Consider the following 22,588-nt stretch of genomic DNA (forward strand, 5'->3'; position numbering starts at 1 on the left):
AGTGGGGGGCTCAGGGAGGGGGGTGCGGGGTGGGGGTTGCAGGGGGGCTCAGTGGGCAGGCTGTAGTGGGGGGCTCAGGGAGGGGGGTGCGGGGTGGGGGTGCAGGGGGGCGGGGCGTGGCAGCGGAGAGGAATCGGGGGAATGTGGGGGCGCAGGGGGGCGGTGGGCAGGCTGTAGTGGGGGGCTCAGGGAGGGGGGTGCGGGGTGGGGGTTGCAGGGGGGCTCAGTGGGCAGGCTGTAGTGGGGGGCTCAGGGAGGGGGGTGCGGGGTGGGGGTGCAGGGGGGCGGGGCGTGGCAGCGGAGAGGAGTCGGGGGAAGGTGGGGGCGCAGGGGGGCAGTGGGCAGGCTGTAGTGGGGGGCTCAGGGAGGGGGTGGGGGCGCAGGGGGCGGGGCGTGGCAGCGGAGAGGAGTCGGGGGAATGTGGGGGCGCAGGGGGGCAGTGGGCAGGCTGTACTGGGGGGCTCAGGGAGGGGGTGGGGGCGCAGGGGGCGGGGCGTGGCAGCGGAGAGGAGTCGGGGGAATGTGGGGGCGCAGGGGGGCAGTGGGCAGGCTGTACTGGGGGGCTCAGGGAGGGGGTGGGGGCGCAGGGGGCGGGGCGTGGCAGCGGAGAGGAGTCGGGGGAATGTGGGGGTGCAGGGGGCGGTGGGCAGGCTGTAGTGGGGGGTCAGGGAGGGGGTGGGGGCGCAGGGGGCGGGGCGTGGCAGCGGAGAGGAGTCGGGGGAATGTGGGGGCGCAGGGGGGCAGTGGGCAGGCTGTAGTGGGGGGTCAGGGAGGGGGTGGGGGCGCAGGGGGCGGGGCGTGGCAGCGGAGAGGAGTCGGGGGAATGTGGGGGTGCAGGGGGCGGTGGGCAGGCTGTAGTGGGGGGTCAGGGAGGGGGTGGGGGCGCAGGGGGCGGGGCGTGGCAGCGGAGAGGAGTCGGGGGAATGTGGGGGTGCAGGGGGCGGTGGGCAGGCTGTAGTGGGGGGTCAGGGAGGGGGTGGGGGCGCAGGGGGCGGGGCGTGGCAGCGGAGAGGAGTCGGGGGAATGTGGGGGTGCAGGGGGCGGTGGGCAGGCTGTAGTGGGGGGTCAGGGAGGGGGTGGGGGCGCAGGGGGCGGGGCGTGGCAGCGGAGAGGAGTCGGGGGAATGTGGGGGCGCAGGGGGGCAGTGGGCAGGCTGTAGTGGGGGGCTCAGGGAGGGGGTGGGGGCGCAGGGGGCGGGGCGTGGCAGCGGAGAGGAGTCGGGGGAATGTGGGGTTCAGGGGGGCGGTGGGCAGGCTGTAGTGGGGGGCTCAGGGAGGGGGGTGCGGGGTGGGGGCGCAGGGGGCGGGGCGTGGCAGCGGAGAGGAGTCCGGGGAATGTGGGGGCGCAGGGGGGCAGTGGGCAGGCTGTAGTGGGGGGTCAGGGAGGGGGTGGGGGCGCAGGGGGCGGGGCGTGGCAGCGGAGAGGAGTCGGGGGAATGTGGGGGTGCAGGGGGCGGTGGGCAGGCTGTAGTGGGGGGCTCAGGGAGGGGGGTGCGGGGTGGGGGCGCAGGGGGCGGGGCGTGGCAGCGGAGAGGAGTCGGGGGAATGTGGGGGCGCAGGGGGGCAGTGGGCAGGCTGTAGTGGGGGGCTCAGGGAGGGGGTGGGGGCGCAGGGGGCGGGGCGTGGCAGCGGAGAGGAGTCGGGGGAATGTGGGGGCGCAGGGGGGCAGTGGGCAGGCTGTAGTGGGGGGTCAGGGAGGGGGTGGGGGTGCAGGGGGGCGGGGCGTGGCAGCGGAGAGGAGTCCGGGGAAGGTGGGGGCGCAGGGGGCCCCCACTCCGCAGGGCGGGGCACCGAGCCACGAGCGCCACACTCGGACGGGGCCCGCAGCCGCCAGGGCCCGTTGCGCGGGCGACGCCCTCCGGCCGGGATTGGCTGCGTGCAGCGCATGCGCAGAGATCCCGCCCGTGCCGCTGTGGTATTGCCCATTCCTCCTGGATAAGGCCCAGGCGCTGCGCGAGGGCCTTTTCGCGCTGAGCATTTTTTTCCTTCTTCTCTTTCCGTAGCCGCTGTAACGTGCTGGGAGCCTCGTGCGGCGGGAGGGGCCGAGCGAGAGGGGGCGGGGCTGTCGGTCGTGGGCAGGGGCACCCGCCGACGCCGATTGCGCTCGCGCTCCGCTGGGAGCGGCCCCCAGCGCCTCTGTCCGCGCGCACAGGCGTCCGGCCCGCCGCCATGCTGGGCCTCCGAGCCCTGCTCCTGCGGGGCGCGCGCCGGGCCCGGGCCTGCCCCCAGGTAACGGCCGGGCGGGGCCCCCCTCGCGAGGGGCAGAGGAGGGCGAAGGGAGGGGGCGTGGCGTCATGGGGGCGCGGGGGGGGAGGGGTATAGGGTAGGGGTGTGTCAGTCATAGGGTGTGGGGAGGGGTGGGGGGCAGTGTAGGGTCGGCTGGGGCATGTGGTGGGAGTAAGGCAGTAAAGGGGGGCATGGAGCTGGGTGGGGGAGGGATTTGGTGGTATGGGGGCACTGGGGCATGTGGTGGGAGTAAGGCAGTAAAGGGGGGCATGGAGCTGGGTGGGGGAGGGATTTGGTGGTATGGGGGCACTGGGGCATGTGGTGGGAGTAAGGCAGTAAAGGGGGGCATGGAGCTGGGTGGGGGAGGGATTTGGTGGTATTGGGGCGCTGGGGCATGTGGTGGGAGTAAGGCAGTAAAGGGGCATGGAGCTGGGTGGGGGAGGGGTTTGGTGGTATGGGGGCGCTGGGGCATGGGGGGCAGGCAGTAAAGGGGCATGGAGCTGGGTGGGGGAGGGGTTTGGTGGTATGGGGGCGCTGGGGCATGGGGTGGGAATAAGGCAGTAAAGGGGGGCATGGAGCTGGGTGGGGGAGGGGTTTGGTGGTATGGGGGCGCTGGGGCATGGGGTGGGAATAAGGCAGTAAAGGGGCATGGAGCTGGGTGGGGGAGGGGCATGGCAGTGTAGGGGCGGCTGGGGCATGTGGTGGGAGTAAGGCAGTAAAGGGGGGCATGGAGCTGGGTGGGGGAGGGGTTTGGTGGTATGGGGGCGCTGGGGTATGGGAGGGGGAGGCAGTAAAGGCATGGAGCTGGGTGGGGGAGGGGTTTGGTGGTATGGGGGCGCTGGGGTATGGGGGGAGGCAGTAAAGGGGCATGGAGCTGGGTGGGGGAGGGATTTGGTGGTATGGGGGCGCTGGGGTATGGGGGGAGGCAGTAAAGGGGCATGGAGCTGGGTGGGGGAGGGATTTGGTGGTATTGGGGCGCTGGGGCATGTGGTGGGAGTAAGGCAGTAAAGGGGGGCATGGAGCTGGGTGGGGGAGGGGTTTGGTGGTATGGGGGTGCTGGGGCATGGGAGTGGGGAGGCAGTAAAGGGGCATGGAGCTGGGTGGGGGAGGGTTTTGGTGGTATGGGGGCACTGGGGCATGTGGTGGGAGTAAGGCAGTAAAGGGGGGCATGGAGCTGGGGGGGGAGGGATTTGGTGGTATGGGGGTGCTGGGGCATGGGAGTGGGGAGGCAGTAAAGGGGCATGGAGCTGGGTGGGGGAGGGATTTGGTGGTATGGGGGCACTGGGGCATGTGGTGGGAGTAAGGCAGTAAAGGGGGGCATGGAGCTGGGGGGGGAGGGATTTGGTGGTATGGGGGCGCTGGGGCATGGGAGGGGGGAGGCAGTAAAGGGGCATGGAGCTGGGTGGGGGAGGGATTTGGTGGTATGGGGGCGCTGGGGTATGGGGGGAGGCAGTAAAGGGGCATGGAGCTGGGTGGGGGAGGGATTTGGTGGTATTGGGGCGCTGGGGCATGTGGTGGGAGTAAGGCAGTAAAGGGGGGCATGGAGCTGGGTGGGGGAGGGGTTTGGTGGTATGGGGGTGCTGGGGCATGGGAGTGGGGAGGCAGTAAAGGGGCATGGAGCTGGGTGGGGGAGGGATTTGGTGGTATGGGGGCACTGGGGCATGTGGTGGGAGTAAGGCAGTAAAGGGGGGCATGGAGCTGGGGGGGAGGGATTTGGTGGTATGGGGGTGCTGGGGCATGGGAGTGGGGAGGCAGTAAAGGGGCATGGAGCTGGGTGGGGGAGGGATTTGGTGGTATGGGGGCACTGGGGCATGTGGTGGGAGTAAGGCAGTAAAGGGGGGCATGGAGCTGGGGGGGGAGGGATTTGGTGGTATGGGGGCGCTGGGGCATGGGAGGGGGGAGGCAGTAAAGGGGCATGGAGCTGGGTGGGGGAGGGATTTGGTGGTATGGGGGCGCTGGGGTATGGGGGGAGGCAGTAAAGGGGCATGGAGCTGGGTGGGGGAGGGATTTGGTGGTATTGGGGCGCTGGGGCATGTGGTGGGAGTAAGGCAGTAAAGGGGGGCATGGAGCTGGGTGGGGGAGGGGTTTGGTGGTATGGGGGTGCTGGGGCATGGGAGTGGGGAGGCAGTAAAGGGGCATGGAGCTGGGTGGGGGAGGGATTTGGTGGTATGGGGGCACTGGGGCATGTGGTGGGAGTAAGGCAGTAAAGGGGGGCATGGAGCTGGGGGGGGAGGGATTTGGTGGTATGGGGGTGCTGGGGCATGGGAGTGGGGAGGCAGTAAAGGGGCATGGAGCTGGGTGGGGGAGGGATTTGGTGGTATGGGGGCACTGGGGCATGTGGTGGGAGTAAGGCAGTAAAGGGGGGCATGGAGCTGGGGGGGGAGGGATTTGGTGGTATGGGGGTGCTGGGGCATGGGAGTGGGGAGGCAGTAAAGGGGCATGGAGCTGGGTGGGGGAGGGATTTGGTGGTATGGGGGCACTGGGGCATGTGGTGGGAGTAAGGCAGTAAAGGGGGGCATGGAGCTGGGTGGGGGAGGGATTTGGTGGTATGGGGGCACTGGGGCATGTGGTGGGAGTAAGGCAGTAAAGGGGGGCATGGAGCTGGGGGGGGAGGGATTTGGTGGTATGGGGGCGCTGGGGCATGGGAGGGGGGAGGCAGTAAAGGGGCATGGAGCTGGGTGGGGGAGGGATTTGGTGGTATGGGGGCACTGGGGCATGTGGTGGGAGTAAGGCAGTAAAGGGGGGCATGGAGCTGGGGGGGGAGGGATGTGGTGGTATGGGGGCGCTGGGGTATGGGGTGAGAGTAAGGCAGTAAAGGGGCATGGAGCTGGGTGGGGGAGGGGCATGGCAGTTAGGGGAAGCGGCTGGGGGCATCAGGGGTGAGGCTGTATAGAGGCATGGAAAGGGGTGGTGGCATGGCACTATGGGGGCCTGGGTAAGAGAGGGGAGGGAACCCCTGGGGGCATGAAGGGGGAGCAAGAGGGAGCGGGGAGTTGAGTCGGTGCTGCCCCTGCAGGTGGCTGGAGACCATGTGGCTGCTGTGCAGTGCAGGCAGTAAGGAGGAGTCACTGTCCTGGTCCTTAGTGACTCCTGAAGCCAACCCTGTGTGAGCGCTGCACAGCCCCTCTTACTTGTCTGTGAACATACAGAAAGGGTTAGCCTGTTTCTGCTCTCACTCCCTGCCGTAACTTACATGTGCTAGGTGCGTTTTCACTGTTTCGCTCCAATGATTTCCATGAATAGAAACTTGGTCTCTCTGTCAAAAAAGAAAGAAAGAAAAAAATCTCTGTTCTAAAGCAAGCACAGATTCAAACTCAGAGTGGCAATGGCAGCCACATTGTGGGTTTTACACCTTCACTTTGAAGATAACTTCAGCTTCTCCTCGGTCCATACAGCCTGGTAGCACAGTGGCAAGCTTTCACTTCTTGAAATGTCAGTATCCCAAGGTTCCCTCTCATTCTGACTTGCACCGAACAGGCTCTGGCTTTTGATATTCAAGGTGTTCCCACAGTATTATTGGGACTGATACATCATTGCAACACGATACTGTAACATCACATTGTAGCAATGCAGTGACCGCCTCGAAAGACATTGTTCTTAAATTGGAAACTCTGAACAACTGCCCTCTGCACACAGAGGTTGATCCAGGTTGGTGCTGCACTTACCAGTGCTTTTGAGGCCTTGTCTACATTGCAGAATATAATGGTGCGTAAACATTTGAGTTGGATGACGCAATGCTAGCCATGACTTGGAGGTGAGTGTAAGCTGCAATAAACCCTGGTCGGCATAATGTCATCTACCTGACTGCTCACAATCATGTTCTCAAACAGCCACATTTTGTTATGTAGCTGAGCCCTTGGAGTCCTCCAGGGACCTGGGGCAGCTTCTTGTGGAAAGGGGACAGATGAAGCAACAGTGACTGGTGTCTTATGGAACCAGTCAATTATACAGACTTTAATCCTTGAAATGCATGTCAGAACAATCTCTGAACATGTGCTGTTGGCACTCATGAAGGATACGAAGGGCAGAAACTGTGACCTTGACACTGATTCACCATTTGCCTCTATGGTTCTCTGAATCTTTTTTGTCCTTTTGAAGCTTGACATTGAGTGGGTAAATGATAACACATTGCACAATTGTGGTTACTCAAAATATGTGCAGGTTTAAAATTTTTGTGACAATCTTCTTGCATTAAGAAACAATGAACCTGAAAGGAATCCAGGGATATCTCCATCAAGGCTAAAGTTAGGATACCCCAAAATTTATTTAAATGGCTATCTATACCATATGTAGTGCACTTTAAGGTATTTGTGTAGCAGGGGTTCCCGCGGAGTGATGTATTTAAGAAAGTTCTTCATCACACAGCACATTGTCAACCTATGGAACTTGTTACCAAGGGATGTTGTGAAGGCTAAAATGATAACTGAGTTTGAAAAAGATAAGTTAATGCCAAGATGCTCAGGTGCTCAACCCAATGCTCTGGGTGTCCCTTAACCTTTGACTGCCAGAAGCTGAGACTAGACGACAGGAGATGGATCACTCGATAATAGCCCTGTTCATTCCCTCTGAAGCATCTGGCACTGACCACAATCAGAGGACAGGATACTAGGCTAAATGGACCATTGGTCTGACCCAGTATGACTATTCTTATGTTAGGAGTAGAGAGGTGACTGCGGCTATGGGCTGGGTCTGTGGGAGCTGCTGTGGCATCTCTCAGATGTTCCCAGTACATTATGTGTTGGTTCTGCTCTTGCTTTGGTAGCAACATCAGCCTGGCCTCAGAATGCTCCTGTTTAGTCATTATTTTTGATATCCTGTGTTAGAGGGCTTATTCCTTCACCCACTTACTTCCCTGGTCCTTCTCGCATGAACAGAGAGCAACAATACCCGAAGTCCAAAGGTGCAAACAATTCGATGTTTATTGGGGTGAACTTCCAGCAAGCATGATTCCAGTTTCCTTCCTTAGTATCCTCCTTCCCAGCTCTGACACCACAGAGCCTTACACCTGTGTCCCTGTTCCCATTCCTACCCTTAGCTAAACATGATTCCAACTTCCTTACTCCCATTCCCTGTTCCCATTTCCCCCTTTAGCAAAACATGATTCCAATTTTCTTACCCCCATTCCCTGTTCCCATCTCACACACCCACATGCCCACCCCCACCCACACCCACACCCAGTCACTTCCTCATTGACTACAGATTATATAGTAAAACTTGACTTCTGCTTAGCTATACCTTAACCAATCATTTTCCTGAAATTTAACTAACCAATCCTAACATATTGTAACATGATTATGTAACCAATTATATCCCACCACCTCAATTAGTTTACACCCAGCAAAATTAATTATACAGCAGACAGGAACAATCACAGAACCAGACAGAGATTATACAGACAAACAACAGCAAAGTGGGAACTATAATGACAAAACAATACAGAAGTGAGGATTTCACATCCCAGCTATTGATAAGTGAGTTCTTGCCAGACAGGATGCTATCAAACTAAGTTTCCTTTTACATTGTCTAGGCACTTCCCTTTCTCTGGAGGTGATAGGAACTATCCTGTCCTGATAGTGCCTAACAGCCCAATAGCACCTTATTTCAGTGTGACTAGTTTGGAATGTGAGGATGTGACCGTTCGCTTCCCAGCTTATGGCTGCCTCTGCTGCTTAGCCAAAGGCCTGAGCCTAAGCACAGGGCCACAAACTGTCACAGTAAGAGAAGGCCCTTACACTGGCAGACAGTGGTTTTGATTCTTTCTTTTATACCTCTATCACTAGCCAAGTGATAAGAATACACCTAAATTCTTAGAGTATAGGCCTTTATAGACAGGCCTGAATATCTATATCCTAACACTCCACCCCTTTTTTTTTTCTTTTTCTTTTGGGATCCTCCTGCCCAGGTATCCCTGGAAAAGCATAGGACATATGGCGACACATTTCCTGATAGGGCCAGGCATCAAGGTGGAAGGTGTCGATATTCCATTTGTCCCACTGCCCCTTGTGTAGTATTGTGCCCTGCACCTTCTCTCATACGGGCATACCACACTTATTCCAATTAGTGTTCCAGACTTCCCATTAGAGTGGGCCTGAGAAGGTTGGGTCCGGGTTGTCTAGTACACTGCAGGATTTGGAGGGCTTATTACATTCCTAATAGGTTATCTCCCTATGCAACGTAACACAAGTATAGTTAACAATACAAAATCCACAGCAACACCGAGTCCTGACCACTGCAGTATGGTCCAACATCCGAGACACCCCCAAAATACTGCCTCTCCTCCTTCGATGGGGTCACGATCTTGTGTCCAGTTGCTGGCAGTTGCAACAAGCTGCTCCTGCAAGTTTTGTATGCTTTTGTCCATATCACAAGTCCATTGAATGTTCACAGAGAAATGGGATATTGTCCAAACCAGCTTGACCACTTGGTATGGAATCAGGCAGTAGGCACTGGCTTATTCACAGCAATAAGATTCACAGATCCATTTGTGCACCAAAGTCCATATAGCAGCATGTAGATGGGTGTAGTTTGGTTATGGGCCGGTGTAATTGTGCCCCCAGTAATATGTACATTCCCAGCAAAACACCTTATACACAGTACACCCAATTGTCCACCCCTTGCATAGGCCATTGATCCTGCTCCTCTATAGTCATAGGAGAGGGGCACATCCAAACATCTTCTATTGATTTACACTATTTTACACACCCCTCCATTAATTCCCAGTGAGCTCCTCCCCTTTTCATTATTTCCATAGGGCTTGTGGGGGCCACCTTAGTTGCCATTCCATTTCCAGGTACCACGGTAGCTATTACACAGGTCCTGGCCTCCTAGTTGAGAATTTGCATTCCCATACACATCTTCCCCCCCCAAGGCCAGCCTTTTGAAGCCACCCCCCACCCATATCATGAGGTTTTCTGTTCATTAAAACACAACAATGCTAGCAACAAGACAAACACCACAGACAAACAACACAAAACATAGATCCATGGTATTCTGGGTTATTTTTCCCGCTGGCGCCAGCTTGCTTGTAGAGTGTCTGAAAAACAAAAGAAACAATTTCCTTCCCCATGGTGGGGACAGATTATTGCTTAATAATAATACCACTTTCTTTTACAAATGTCCTTGCTACTTGCAGGAAAAACAGAAGAATTACCTCCAGACTGTCCTTATTTTGTTCTATAGTCAGGCTAGTGAATTACCTCACTCACTGGTCATTTATGAAATTCATGAGATGGTGTACCTCAGTTTCCCCTCTTGTACAACAGACCAAGTTTGCAATAGTTTCTCTGCTGTACCAAGCTTTAAGTTTATTCTCAGGTAATAGCTGAGACACAGCTTCAGATTTTAGCACTGTACACACACACACACACACACACACACACCCCTTAAGGTTAACCTGTCCCCCTTATTTTCAGGCTTGACTTGTTTTTTTTTTTTTTCACCTCCCTTTCCTGAAGGGCCATAATCTGAGTCTTCTAGTAGCTTGTTTGCTGACCAGATGTATTCAGTTATTTGCAGCTCCTTTGTGCCCATCAGCTAGGTAATTTGCATTTGCACACAGAGGCTTACTAGCTTGCTTCTGGATCCAAAGCTGTTAGCAGCTCAGACACTGTCTTAAAAGGGAAGCATTTTACTTCCACCAGAGTTCTGATTACTTTCCACTTTCATCTCCTGCTCCAAAACACAACGATCTGAAAAAGAAAGCACAACCTATTGTGGCTCCTTTTGGAGCCCTATTAGGATTTTAATGAAGTACCATGTTTTATTTGCATTTCTTTTACTCCTTTTTCAATATACACTGCACATGTCCTGGGAAAATGCAAATTCCTTCCATATAGTTTAACCTCCATAACATCATATTAGCCAAATTAATTTTACACAAGGTATAACTGCCTCCCCCATGCCTACAGAGTTTTCATGCACACCCACCAAAGCAACAATCTAATCCCCCAGAGCCATCCCAAGGCTCAGTGTTCCCATCATTCCTCCCCTTTTCCTTTTCTTTTACCTGTGCACACACACACAAAATTCTGTTTTGCCTAACATCCCTTGCACTGTGATTACTCTTTTTTACACAACTGTACCCTGATTACACTTCCATCTTGTACAACTAGACACAACTAGGGGCAGCCAAGTTAAGTTCCAAAAGAAACCTCTTCCATCCTTTAGTGATTTTGATTACATTACCCAATAGTCAAATAATTTTGCTCAGATTCTCTCTCTGCCTGCTGCCTGCAGCAGTCCCCTATAGACCATTTCTGTGGGAAAAGGGCCCATTTTCCCTCAGAATAGCTATAAAGGCTTCTGGGGACAGAAGCATAGTGGTGGTAGTAGCCACTCGACCTGACCCCCTTGGATAATCTAATTACCAAGCTTCCATCCAATGTGACTGCCCAGAGTTGCACATACAGTTACATTTATATAACTGGGTTTTATCATTAAACAAAAACTTCCTTCTTGACATCTCACATAAGTATCCAAAGTACCCTCCATTAAAACTTCAGAAAAACAAAAGAGTGTGGAAAGGCAGGTTGCACTTTGAAACTTTTATTTTTTTTTTTTCTCCACTCCCCCAGGACCAAGTCTCAGATCCAGTCTCTAAAGGTGGTCTGTTAACTCTGCTTTTGACCTTAAACCCTTTTGTGCCAAATCATCTTTCACTACCCCTAACTAATTTACAACCCTTCAGCAGCCCTTGCTGAAGCAGCACCAAACTTGAAAGATTACTGGCAGCTTCCCATAATGCTGCCCTTACTTCAAACCTCTCAAGCAGACTGAAGTGCCTCTTTTCCCTGGGAGGCATTCAGTCCCCATGGGCAGGGACCTTCTTCCCCTACCCATATACCAAGGAGGGTGGGCTCCTCAGCCACCCCCCATACCTCTGGGTCCCCTAACACTTCCTCCATTTCCTTTTTAATCTTATCCCAGGTTGACCCCTGTACCTGGTATGGGCCCTGGTCCTCCCTTATCCATTCATCCAAAAAATCCTTTACCCTGGCTTGCCAGAACCCGCAACTACCATCACGAGAGTTCGCGATACCCCCTCCAAGCAGCTGCGCGGACTGTTGGGGAGGGGGACTTACAGGCTGCCACTCACCTATCCAATGCGATGCATCCGAGTCACGGCACCAAGATGTTAGAGGGCTTATTCCTTCACCCACTTACTTCCCTGGTCCTTCTCGCATGAACAGAGAGCAACAATACCCGAAGTCCAAAGGTGCAAACAATTCGATGTTTATTGGGGTGAACTTCCAGCAAGCATGATTCCAGTTTCCTTCCTTAGTATCCTCCTTCCCAGCTCTGACACCACAGAGCCTTACACCTGTGTCCCTGTTCCCATTCCTACCCTTAGCTAAACATGATTCCAACTTCCTTACTCCCATTCCCTGTTCCCATTTCCCCCTTTAGCAAAACATGATTCCAATTTTCTTACCCCCATTCCCTGTTCCCATCTCACACACCCACATGCCCACCCCCACCCACACCCACACCCAGTCACTTCCTCATTGACTACAGATTATATAGTAAAACTTGACTTCTGCTTAGCTATACCTTAACCAATCATTTTCCTGAAATTTAACTAACCAATCCTAACATATTGTAACATGATTATGTAACCAATTATATCCCACCACCTCAATTAGTTTACACCCAGCAAAATTAATTATACAGCAGACAGGAACAATCACAGAACCAGACAGAGATTATACAGACAAACAACAGCAAAGTGGGAACTATAATGACAAAACAATACAGAAGTGAGGATTTCACATCCCAGCTATTGATAAGTGAGTTCTTGCCAGACAGGATGCTATCAAACTAAGTTTCCTTTTACATTGTCTAGGCACTTCCCTTTCTCTGGAGGTGATAGGAACTATCCTGTCCTGATAGTGCCTAACAGCCCAATAGCACCTTATTTCAGTGTGACTAGTTTGGAATGTGAGGATGTGACCGTTCGCTTCCCAGCTTATGGCTGCCTCTGCTGCTTAGCCAAAGGCCTGAGCCTAAGCACAGGGCCACAAACTGTCACAGTAAGAGAAGGCCCTTACACTGGCAGACAGTGGTTTTGATTCTTTCTTTTATACCTCTATCACTAGCCAAGTGATAAGAATACACCTAAATTCTTAGAGTATAGGCCTTTATAGACAGGCCTGAATATCTATATCCTAACATCCTGCCAAAAACTTCCTGAGGAGAGGAAATGAGAGAAGGGAACTGCTGATTTTTAACAGTTAATATCTTGGCAAAAACTGATCAGAATTTCATTGGAAAAAGAAAAGGTACCTCAATGGCCTGAGGGCTATCCCTTGCCAAGTATTAAAGGCCTACTGCAAACAATGGAGGTGAGAGAGCTGCTCAAAAGGTGTCAGGAATCCTTTACAGTGGAAAGTATTAAGCAGGCTAAATTATAGGCATTGCTACCAGCTTCTATCTAGAAATGAGATGCACTGAAATCTAGAATGAACTGGCAGATTGTTTATGTCTCCAGTAGTAACTTTAGTTATTTTTTAAACATTCTCTGTTCAGGTCCGCGCATCTTTGGCTACAGGGCCCAGGCAAAGTGATGGCACGTTTTATGAAATTCGTACCTATGATGTTAAGCCATCAAAGATGAAGGAGTTTGTGGAAATGGTCAATAAACACATCCACCTGCGCACAGCTCATTCAGAGATGGTTGGAATCTGGACTGCGGAGTTTGGGGGCATGAATAAGGCCATCCATATTTGGAAGTTTGGTATGCGCAGCATCACTTCATATTGCTCTTGTGTGTCATGTGCTTTAGACAGATGAAACAGGATGTTTCTCTTGGGCTCTTATAAATGAATGATTAGAGAATAGCTCCTATACTGACAACTGAAAACAAATACAGTAGAGCCTCAGAGTTTCGAACACCTCGAATGGAGGTTGTTTGTAACTCTGAAATGTTCGCAAAAAGAAAAGGAGTACTTGTGGCACCTTAGAGACTAACAAATTTATTTGAGCATAAGGTTTCGTGAGCTACAGCTCACTTTAACTCTGAACAAAATATTATGGTGGTTCTTTCAAAAGTTTGCAACTAAACATTGACTTAATTGACAGCTTTGAAACTTTACTGTGCAGAAGAAAAATGCTGGTTTTAACCATGTTAATTTAAATGAAACCAGCACAGAAACAGTTTCCTTATCTTGTCAAACCTTTTTTTTTTTAACTTTCCCTTTATTTTTTTTAGTAGATTACGTTTAAAACAGTACTGTATTTGCTTCTTTTTTTTTTTTTTGTCTCTGCTCTTGCCTGATTCATAGAATATCAGGGTTGGAAGGGACCTCAGGAGGTCACCTAGTTCAGCCCCCAGCTCAAAGCAGGACCAATCCCAAATAAATCGTCTTAGCCAGGACTTTGTCAAGCCTGACCTTAAAAACCTCTAAGGATGGAGATTCCACTTCCTCCCTAGATAACCCATTCCAGTGCTTCACCACCCTCCTAGTGAAAAAGTTTTTCCTAATATCCAACCTAAACCTCCCCCACTGCAACTTGAGTCCATTACTCCTTGTTCTGTCGTCTGCTACCACCAAGAACAGTCTAGATCAATCCTCTTTGGAACCCCCTTTCAGGTAGTTGAAAGAAACTATCAAATCCCCCCTCATTCTTCTCTTCTGCAGACTAAATAACCCCATTTCCCTCAGCTGCTCCTCATAAATCATGTGCTCCAACCCCCTAATCATTTTTGTTGCCCTCGGCTGGACGTTTTCCAATTTTTCCACATCCTTCTTGTAGTGTGGGGCCCAAAACTGAACACGGTACTCCAGATGAGGTCTCACCAATGCCAAATAGAGGGGAATGATCACATCCCTCGATCTGCTGGCAATGCTCCTACTTATATAGCCCAAAATGCTGTTAGCCTTCTTGGCAACAAGGGCACACTGTTGACTCATATCCAGCTTCATGTCCACTGTAGCCCCTAGGTCCGTTTCTGTAGCCACGCAGTCCCTAATCTGTAGCAGTGCATGGGATTCTTCTGTCTTATCCTCTGCACTTATCCTTGTTGAACCTCATCAGATTTCTTTTGGCCCAATCCTTCAATTTGTCTAGGTCACTCTGGACCTTATCCCTATTCTCCAGTGTATCTAGCACTCCTCCCAGTGTAGTGTCATTTGCAAACTTGCTGAGGGTGCAATCCATGTCATCCTCCAGATCACTAATGAAGATATTGAACAAAACCAGCCCCAGGACCGACCCTTGGGGCACTCTGCTTGATACTGGCTGCCAACTAGACATGGAGCCATTGATCACTACCCATTGAGCCCGATTATCTAGCCAGCTTTCTGTCCACCTTAGAGTCCATTCATCCAGCCTGTACTTCTTTAACTTGCTGGCAAGAATAATGTGGGAGACAGTGTCAAAGGCTTTGCTAAAGTCAAGGAATAACACGTCCACCGCTTTCCCCTCATCCACAGATTGCGTACTTCCGGTTCCAAATGAGGTGTGTGGTTGGCCGGTCAGTTTGTAACTCTGGTGCTCATAATTCTGAGGTTCTACTGTACTTGCAGAATTAAGGTGAAGCATTCTTTATATCTCCATGCTAGACTGTCTTACAGGACTCTAAAATAGTTAATGGAGGAATTGCAATTGAGACTCTTAATTGCAATACACATTCAAACTTAGGGCCTGATCCTGCGCTATTGAAATCAATGAGAATTTTTAAAATTGATTTCAGTGGAAGTAGGATTGGGTTCTTCAGGTTAAAGTGTGCATATGTATAGTTCAATATTTTAGATTCCTCTCTCACCTTTCTTGCTCAGATAGTGTTTAATCAGTTTTCTTGTGTGCTTGGAGTCACTGTTGTACTGGAGGATATTCCGGGACCAAATAAAGCTCCAATCCTGCAAAGAGAGCTGTGTGGATGGACCCTTGCACCCACACATAGCAGCCCTGAAATCATTGCAGTTTTGTGCAGGTGCAGGGGTTAAGACTTCAGGTATCGTATAGTAGATTAGGATTTATTTCTGCTCTGGGGCATTAGTATCCTTTTTTAAATTTTCCCCAGATCCCCCCTTTACATTGATAGAGCCTCATGAAGTCTGAGCAACTGTCTAGAATATCCTTTACCTAATAATTGATCTAGCATCTGTAGGGCAAAATATTTTGAATTCAGATTTAGCAATGATTAACACATAATTCTAATCTTCGTTAATTTCTCCAAATTTCTTGTCTGTTCAATTGCTTCTCTTTTTACTTAGTTAATTACTTAAATTCATTTTTGAAGGGTAAACCACTGAGAAACTAATTTATTTTATTAGGGAAAATTGGGATGAAGCTTGTGTGTTTTTGTTTTGTTTTACTTGCTTTATTTGTTCTCTAACCATGCTCCAGTGCGGCTACACATCATTCTCTGTCTTTTTCTGATGCACTTAGATAGCTTTGTTTTTACATCTTTTTTGTTCATTAAAATTAATTTGCTTAGTTATTCCCTGTATTTATGTCAAGATACTGGTATGTCTCATTATTCATTTGTGAGGCTTTCTTTTCTTAAATTATTGAAAATTCTGTGTGCGCGTCTGTGTACTTTCATATATCCTAGTTATTCAAGGTAACAAGCAGGATTTAGGATTGTTACTGAGCCCTTAAAAATGGCAAATTTAATCAAGAAATTTTATGCTTTTCCTTTGTTTGAAAAGCTGTCTGAAAGATTTATGGTTTAGTAATGTTTCATATAGCCAAACAAAGCATACTTAATGTTACATAAGGGAGAATTAATAAAAAATATTCTCATATGAGCAAAAACTCAACCTAAAATTAGAAGCCTAAAGCAAATCTGTTTATGGAAAAGGCTAAGCCACTACTTATTTTCTTATTTCCATTTCCCTGTCCCTTCTTATTTTGTACCAATAGCCAAATATCTAGTAGGTATAGAAAGCGTATACATGAAAGACTTAGTTCCAACTTCTTGATACTGAGATACTGTGGCCACCAGCTTTCGTTAAAAAACCCTGCTTTAATATTGATGGGAATTTTGCTTGGAAAATTGGTTTGTTCTGAAAATTGTTAGATCAACTCTGAGGGCAAAAGAGGATATTCCTGAAGAAAATTAAACTGTTCTTACGTTGTCATTTTAAAAAAAATTACCCTGAATTTAACTTTTGAATGTTCACGGATGACATTAAGCTATGGGGAGAGGTGGATACTCTGGAGGGTAGGGATAGGGTCCAGAGTGACTGAGGCAAATTGGAGGTTTGGGCCAAAAGAAATCTGATGAGGTTCAACAAGGACAAGTGCAGCGTCCTGCACTTAGGACAGAAGAATCCCATGCACTGCTACAGTCTAGGAAACGACTGGCTAAGCAACAGTTCAGCAGAAAAGGACCTAGGGATTACAGAGGACGAGAAGCTGGATATGAGTCAGCAGTGTGCCCTTGTTGCCAAGAAGGCTTACAGCATATTGGGCTGCATTAATAGGAGCATTGCGAGCCGACAGAGGGAAGTGATAATTCTCCTCTATTCAGCATTGGTGAGGCCACATCTGGAATATTGCATCCAGTTTTGGGCCCCCCACTACAGAAAGAATGTGGACAAATTGGAGCGAGTCCGGTGGAGGGCAATGAAAATGATTATGGGGCTGGGGCACATGACTTATGAGGAGAGGCTGAGGGAACTGGGCATATTTAGGTTGCAGAAGAGAAGAGTGAGGGGGGATTTGATAGCAGCCTTCAACTACCTGAATGGGGGGTTCCAAAGAGGATGGAGATGGGCTGTTCTCCATGGTGGCAGGTGACAGAATAAGGAACAATGGTCTTAAGTTGCAGTGGGGGAGGTCTAGGCTGGATATTAGGAAAAACTATTTCACTATGAGGGTGGTGAAGCACTGGAATGGGTTACAGAGGGAGGTGGTGGAATCTCCATCCTTAGAGGTTTTTAAGGCCCGACTTGACAAAGCCCTGGCTGGAATGATTTAGTTGGGGTTGGTCCTGCTTTGAACAGGGGGTTGGACTAGATGACCTGCGGTCTCTTCCAACTCTAATATTCTGTGATTCTGTGAATAGCTTGTCTCCTCATAATACATTTATTTTAATTGAATCCAGTCTGACAGAGCTGAATATAGAATTTTAATGTCTTTCCCTTTCTGGTAGATAACTTTGCCCATAGAGCAGAAGTCCGGAAAGCAGTAGCCAATGATAAAGAATGGCAAGGAAAATTCATCTCTCCAGTTCTGCCCTTCTTGAATAAACAAAACAATGAAATCGTTTACCTGGTACCTTGGTGTGAGATTGGGAAGCCTTCAAAGGAAGGGGGTGAGCTTTATCTGTCTTTGTATTGATTAAAGCTATCAATGTGGATTCAATAATAAAAAATAGCTTAATGTTTTAACCAAATGTGTAAAAGGCTAGGGAAAAGTTCAACAGTGACTTTCTTTTACAGGAATATGTAGGTTAGGGTAGGGCACAGCATACGTTTGTGTGTGTGTGAACTTGCACTTTCATGAGTGGTGGCTAAAGCCCTGTGCAGTATGGTTGGGAATGAATTGGAAAATTGGATGGATGAACAGCTAAGATGAGCAATCTATTCCCCCTACAGCAATGCTCTGAATATTTTTCTCTTAACTTGCTTCTTTGCTTAATGTATGGGAATGCATTTTCTAGAGATATTAAAAGACAATCCAGTATCCCTTCTCGCTTACAGATTTCATGTTTTACAGCATAAAAGAAAATAAGATTGCTGCAATTTGTAGTGTGATTTCACCCACAAGGTCAGTTTAGCAGATGACACTCAGATTTTTCACAAATCCATTCACTTTTCTCTCTCAGTTTAGGAACTATGTTTTTTTTTTCTTGTTTTGTCACAATCGTGATTTTAAAAACCTTCTATGAGGTAAATATGCATCATTCATGTAGAATTCATTGTGTTTTTTATAAGGCATGTTGGCCACAAATATTTTCCTATCTATCTACTATCTACATCTTCTCTAATCCTTCAGTAACAGTGTTGCCAGTTTTAACTGTTCATCCATCTATTTATCAAGCCATCCAAACCTCATATTGTTTATTACATGGAATTTTCTCAACTATTTGGAAATGGTGGAGATTTAATCTGTGGTATTTGTGTGTATATCTGTATATATAAAAAAGAACCTTTGTTCTACATAAGTGAGTTTTGGATTCTGGGCCTTTTATTTAGTTTTAGTTAACAGGTAGATAAACCCTGGCTAACTTCCTGTTAAAAGTAAGCAGGTAACAGATTATTTAAAAATGTCAATTTGTTGCCTTCCACTTATGTGTAGAATGGAGCTAAAATGTATATGCTGTCCAGAGTTGGAGGATTAAATTGGAAGATATATTGCCTGGTGGCACTTACCTTGATTTATATTAGAGTTTTTGTTTGAGATCACATTTACATTGGTGTCAGTACAGATTAATCCCTGGAATGTCAATGTTAAAGGTGGCATGTCTTTCAGCAAGCCTGGAGTCCAATCTGTAAACCTTGCCATTCCTGTAGTTCCTCCTCAAACAGGAAAGACCCTTGAAGGATAGAGCTGATACGTTTGTCCCAGGTGTCTGGTCAGTGATTGCTGCTTTGGCCTTAGGACACCTCTTGCTGCGATGGATGCTGCCAAGATTCATGTAGTGGTTATGATGTCACAAATAATATTGACCACAAAGGACACTGTCAGTTTCAGAAAGGGTAGTAAGATCTGGGCTAGTTCAGATTGTTCATCTTTCTGTAGACTCAAGAGATTTTGTTGATTTCTTTTCTGTGACCTGTATTCCTGTGTGACATGATGGATCTTGGGACCATTTGGAGCAATGTTTTGGTCTATTAACCCCAAAGAGTTGAAAGTTACTGCTTTAACTGAATCACAATAAATGTGAGGATGGCTTGTAAAATTTTTATACCTTTTAGAGAATCAGATGATTAATTTGACATTTTGTGGTTTGTACTGCTGTATTCTTTTTCCATCAGGGGTGTATGAGATGGTTACTTTTCAGATGAAGCCTGGTGGGCCAGCTCTGTGGGGCCAAGCGTTCAGAGCTGCAATCAATGCTCATCTCAATACAGGCTACACGAAGCTGATTGGTGTTTTCCACACAGAATATGGATTACTTAACAGAGGTACAATACTAGTCAGTTTCCAGTACAGTCATGGGCACAGAGGGGCAAAGGTGCAAATCAGCAATACTCATGAGAGTGTTCAGACTCCTGATTAATGTAACTACAACTTTGGAGGCTGCATTTTGGATCCTGGGCCTCTTGTATGGCTTTAGCTAATCAAAAACTGTGATGTCTTATCATTTCTGTCACCATAACTTTACTTGCCCAGAATCTGCATCCATAATGCTAGTACCGAGCACTGGTATGATGATGATGGGGTGCTTGTCTCATAGAATCTCAGGGTTGGAAGGGACCTCAGGAGGTCATCTAGTCCAACCCCCTGCTCGAAGCAGGACCAATCCCCAGTTAAATCATCCAACAGATTTTTGCCCCCTCAAGGATTGAACTGACAACCCTGGGTTTAGCAGGCTAATGCTCAAACCACTGAGCTCTCCCTCTCCCTGTAAGCCTGCTACGAACCAGTGCCAGCACGAGCCCTGTGGGGAATTGAAACTCCATATATACACATCATGCTGATAAGCAAGCATGTGTATATATGAAATCATTGAAAGGATTTAAATTTATAAATAAGTCTGCCTCATGCTTGCTTATGGATCTCTTCCCCTCTCAAATATGGCCAAATTACTCCCTCTTGCCAGGGGAAAAGGAGCAGCATCTTGGCACTAGTTCTGATGTCACTGTAAGTGCATGGAAGAGCACACATGCACCAGGATAGCCCCATTAGTATCATGGATGCTGCATATGGACATACTGGCTCTGACTAGGTAGACAGTTGTGTATTTCTTTTTCCCTGAAATCATGTTCACTGTCTCCCTGAATTCAGCTTGACATGGGGTCTAAAGACAGTTTACTGAAACTAGAGTTGTGGCTTAAAAGGGTTAGAAAATGCAGTGTTAAAAATCAGTGTAAGGAAAGCTCTGCAGAAGGAATGTCTTGGAATGTAGTTGTCTGATGAATTGCTGCTTCTGGGTGGAGGATTTCAGAACAGAGCAAAGGACCTGTAGGATATTTCATACTGTAATTTAGCTATGGTCTCACTCTTCAATTTGTTTTGCTTTTGTTTTCACAGTTCATGTGCTCTGGTGGAATGAGAACCCTGACAATCGTGCAGCAGGGAGGCATTATGCCCATGAGGATGCTAGGGTGGTAGCAGCTGGTAAGCAAGAAGGCTCTGTCTTTTCAGCATGTGTACTGAAAATTCAGAATACAATTGATTTAAGAATGCTGTCTTGATTTACCTAACTCTGTGTATTTAATTTCAGTGCGGGAGAGTGTTAGATTCCTGGAGTCCCAGCAAAATATGCTCCTGATTCCTATGCCTTGTTCACCATTGAAATAGTTTTCTACCAACTGATGTAATGGCAGACAACACAACTTTCATACAGCATTTTTATCCTGAACTGTCATATGGGTCTCTCTCAATACCAATATAATCTAGCCAAATATTCTTCAGTTTACAGTATGTGGATAAAACCTGAATCCACATGCTTAATCTTAGCCGTAGTCCTCTGCACTCTATGCCACAATAAGAATTCAAGGCCTGTCCACCATGCCATGAACTCTGCAAACGCTTCATGTTAGCCATGAATTTCTCATCTTATCGCCACTTGAAGATGCATCCATACAGAAGTATTCTATAACTGGTACAAAAAGGTACAAGGTCCTTGCCAAAGCTCACAGCTGTGCCAGTGCAAGGGTGATTAGAGAGCTGTTATCTGTATAATGTACTTTGCTACCTCCTGAAAAGGTCACATCTTCCCAGTTACTACTTGTTGCCCTAAGAAGCAGGAATCCTAACCTAGGTTTTGCATGCTGACCATACATCTCACGGATGTGTCTGCTTGTATTTATTATTTTTAATAAGGTTGCAATGAGGTTGGAATTAGGTATGAGAAATGTTGTAGTAAAATTGTTCAAGTGGTGATATAGGGAACTCCGCTTAAGTATCAGGAGCACCTTTTTTACTTGAAGTACTGTATTGCGATTTACTTAAATACTTTCTATTGTGGGTCTACACCCCTTTGTTCAATTATGACTGAACAGTAAGTTACATGGATCACCTCTCCATGCAAATACTTGTTTATTGTGCTGAAATGGATTATGAATGAACTGATTAATTCTGAGAGTTTCTTTGTGGATTGTGTATCAGATTAACTGTCCACTAAAGTACATATGCCTATACTTTTGAAGAAAGCTTTGCTAGACTGTAAAGCTTAAAGCCTAATAAAAGCATTGATTATTGTTCTGCATCTTCTATATAGCTATATTACATGCCTAAAACTCTTCCTGTTCTTCCAACCAAGAGGCTATAATACTTCTATAAATGCAGCATTCTGAAGGTTCTACATGTTGGTTCCAGCAGCCTAGATAATAGTTCCTTTAGAGCCAGTAATCTTGCCCCTTAACTTGCTGGAAGGAGTCACTGAGTGGGTCAATGCATGTTGCCCATCCGTCTGGGACTAAAAATCAAATCTTGGTCTAGTTTACAAAGCATTGCCCCAAGATGTTAATTCAGTTACTTCATACACTGAATAAGTCAACTTGTGTGTAAAGACTTACAACTAAAGCCTAGTTTTAAAATAAAAGCAAATATAAATGGGAAAAATACTGTCTTTACAAATGTTAAGTCGCATCCCATGGGCAAGTGTATGCAGTGTAGATAGGCTCTAATTGAAGTTGCCAACTCTAATAGCCCCCCTTAGCTGTTCACTGCATTACAGAGGACACGGGCACTATCCTCAGGATGATAGGACCAAGGTCAGACTCCGTGGAGACTGACTTCTTTAGAGATCAGCTCTTCCTATCTGAAAAAAAAAAAAAAAATATCAAAGCGCTAGATTAGGTCTTCAACTTGAATCTGATTTGATTACGCTACTACTATCAAGTTTGAATATCTCTGACCTTAACCTGGACTAAGTTTTAATAACCAGATGTTATGTGGCAGAGGGGGAGGGATAGCTCAGTGGTTTGAGCATTGGCCTGTTAAACCCAGGGTTGTGAGTTCAATCCTTGAGGGGGCCATTTAGGGATCTGGAGCAAAAATTGGGGCTTGGTCCTGCTTTGAGCAGGGGGTTGGACTAGATGACCTCCTGAGGTCCCTTCCAACCCTGGTATTCTATGACACTGAGATTTACCCTCCACCATACTGGACTGCAGAAGTAAAACTTACATTAATATTGTTTGCATTAAAGGACTAAAACAATTCAGTTCATGGGGAAAGGTGTAAAACAATTTTCCACTTTGTGTGGAAGTTCACATCACAAGCCAAACATAAGTAAGGTCCTC

General features: G+C 48.4%; 1 protein-coding gene across 1 annotated transcript; it reads left to right on the plus strand.

The window, feature by feature from the left end:
• Window positions 1-1,980: 1,980 nt before the first annotated feature.
• LOC144265338 (protein NipSnap homolog 3A-like) lies at window positions 1,981-21,552 on the plus strand. The gene is made up of 6 exons (XM_077817923.1): window positions 1,981-2,228; window positions 12,750-12,957; window positions 17,326-17,487; window positions 19,154-19,303; window positions 20,373-20,459; window positions 20,566-21,552. The coding sequence occupies exons 1-6, from the start codon at window positions 2,169-2,171 to the stop codon at window positions 20,640-20,642; spliced, it is 744 nt and encodes a 247-aa protein (XP_077674049.1). The 5' UTR covers window positions 1,981-2,168; the 3' UTR covers window positions 20,643-21,552.
• The last annotated feature ends 1,036 nt before the right edge of the window (window positions 21,553-22,588 follow it).

The sequence above is a fragment of the Eretmochelys imbricata genome, chromosome 5, assembly GCF_965152235.1.
Source record: "Eretmochelys imbricata isolate rEreImb1 chromosome 5, rEreImb1.hap1, whole genome shotgun sequence".
Classification (NCBI taxonomy): Eukaryota; Metazoa; Chordata; order Testudines; family Cheloniidae; genus Eretmochelys; species Eretmochelys imbricata.

Coding starts and splice junctions, on each gene's coding strand:
- LOC144265338 (XM_077817923.1), top strand. CDS start 2,169: ATGCTGGGCCTCCGAGCCCTGCTCCTGCGGGGCGCGCGCCGGGCCCGG. Junction 2,229..12,749: donor GGGCCCGGGCCTGCCCCCAG/GTAACGGCCGGG, acceptor TTCTCTGTTCAG/GTCCGCGCATCTTTGGCTAC. Junction 12,958..17,325: donor CATCCATATTTGGAAGTTTG/GTATGCGCAGCA, acceptor CCTTTCTGGTAG/ATAACTTTGCCCATAGAGCA.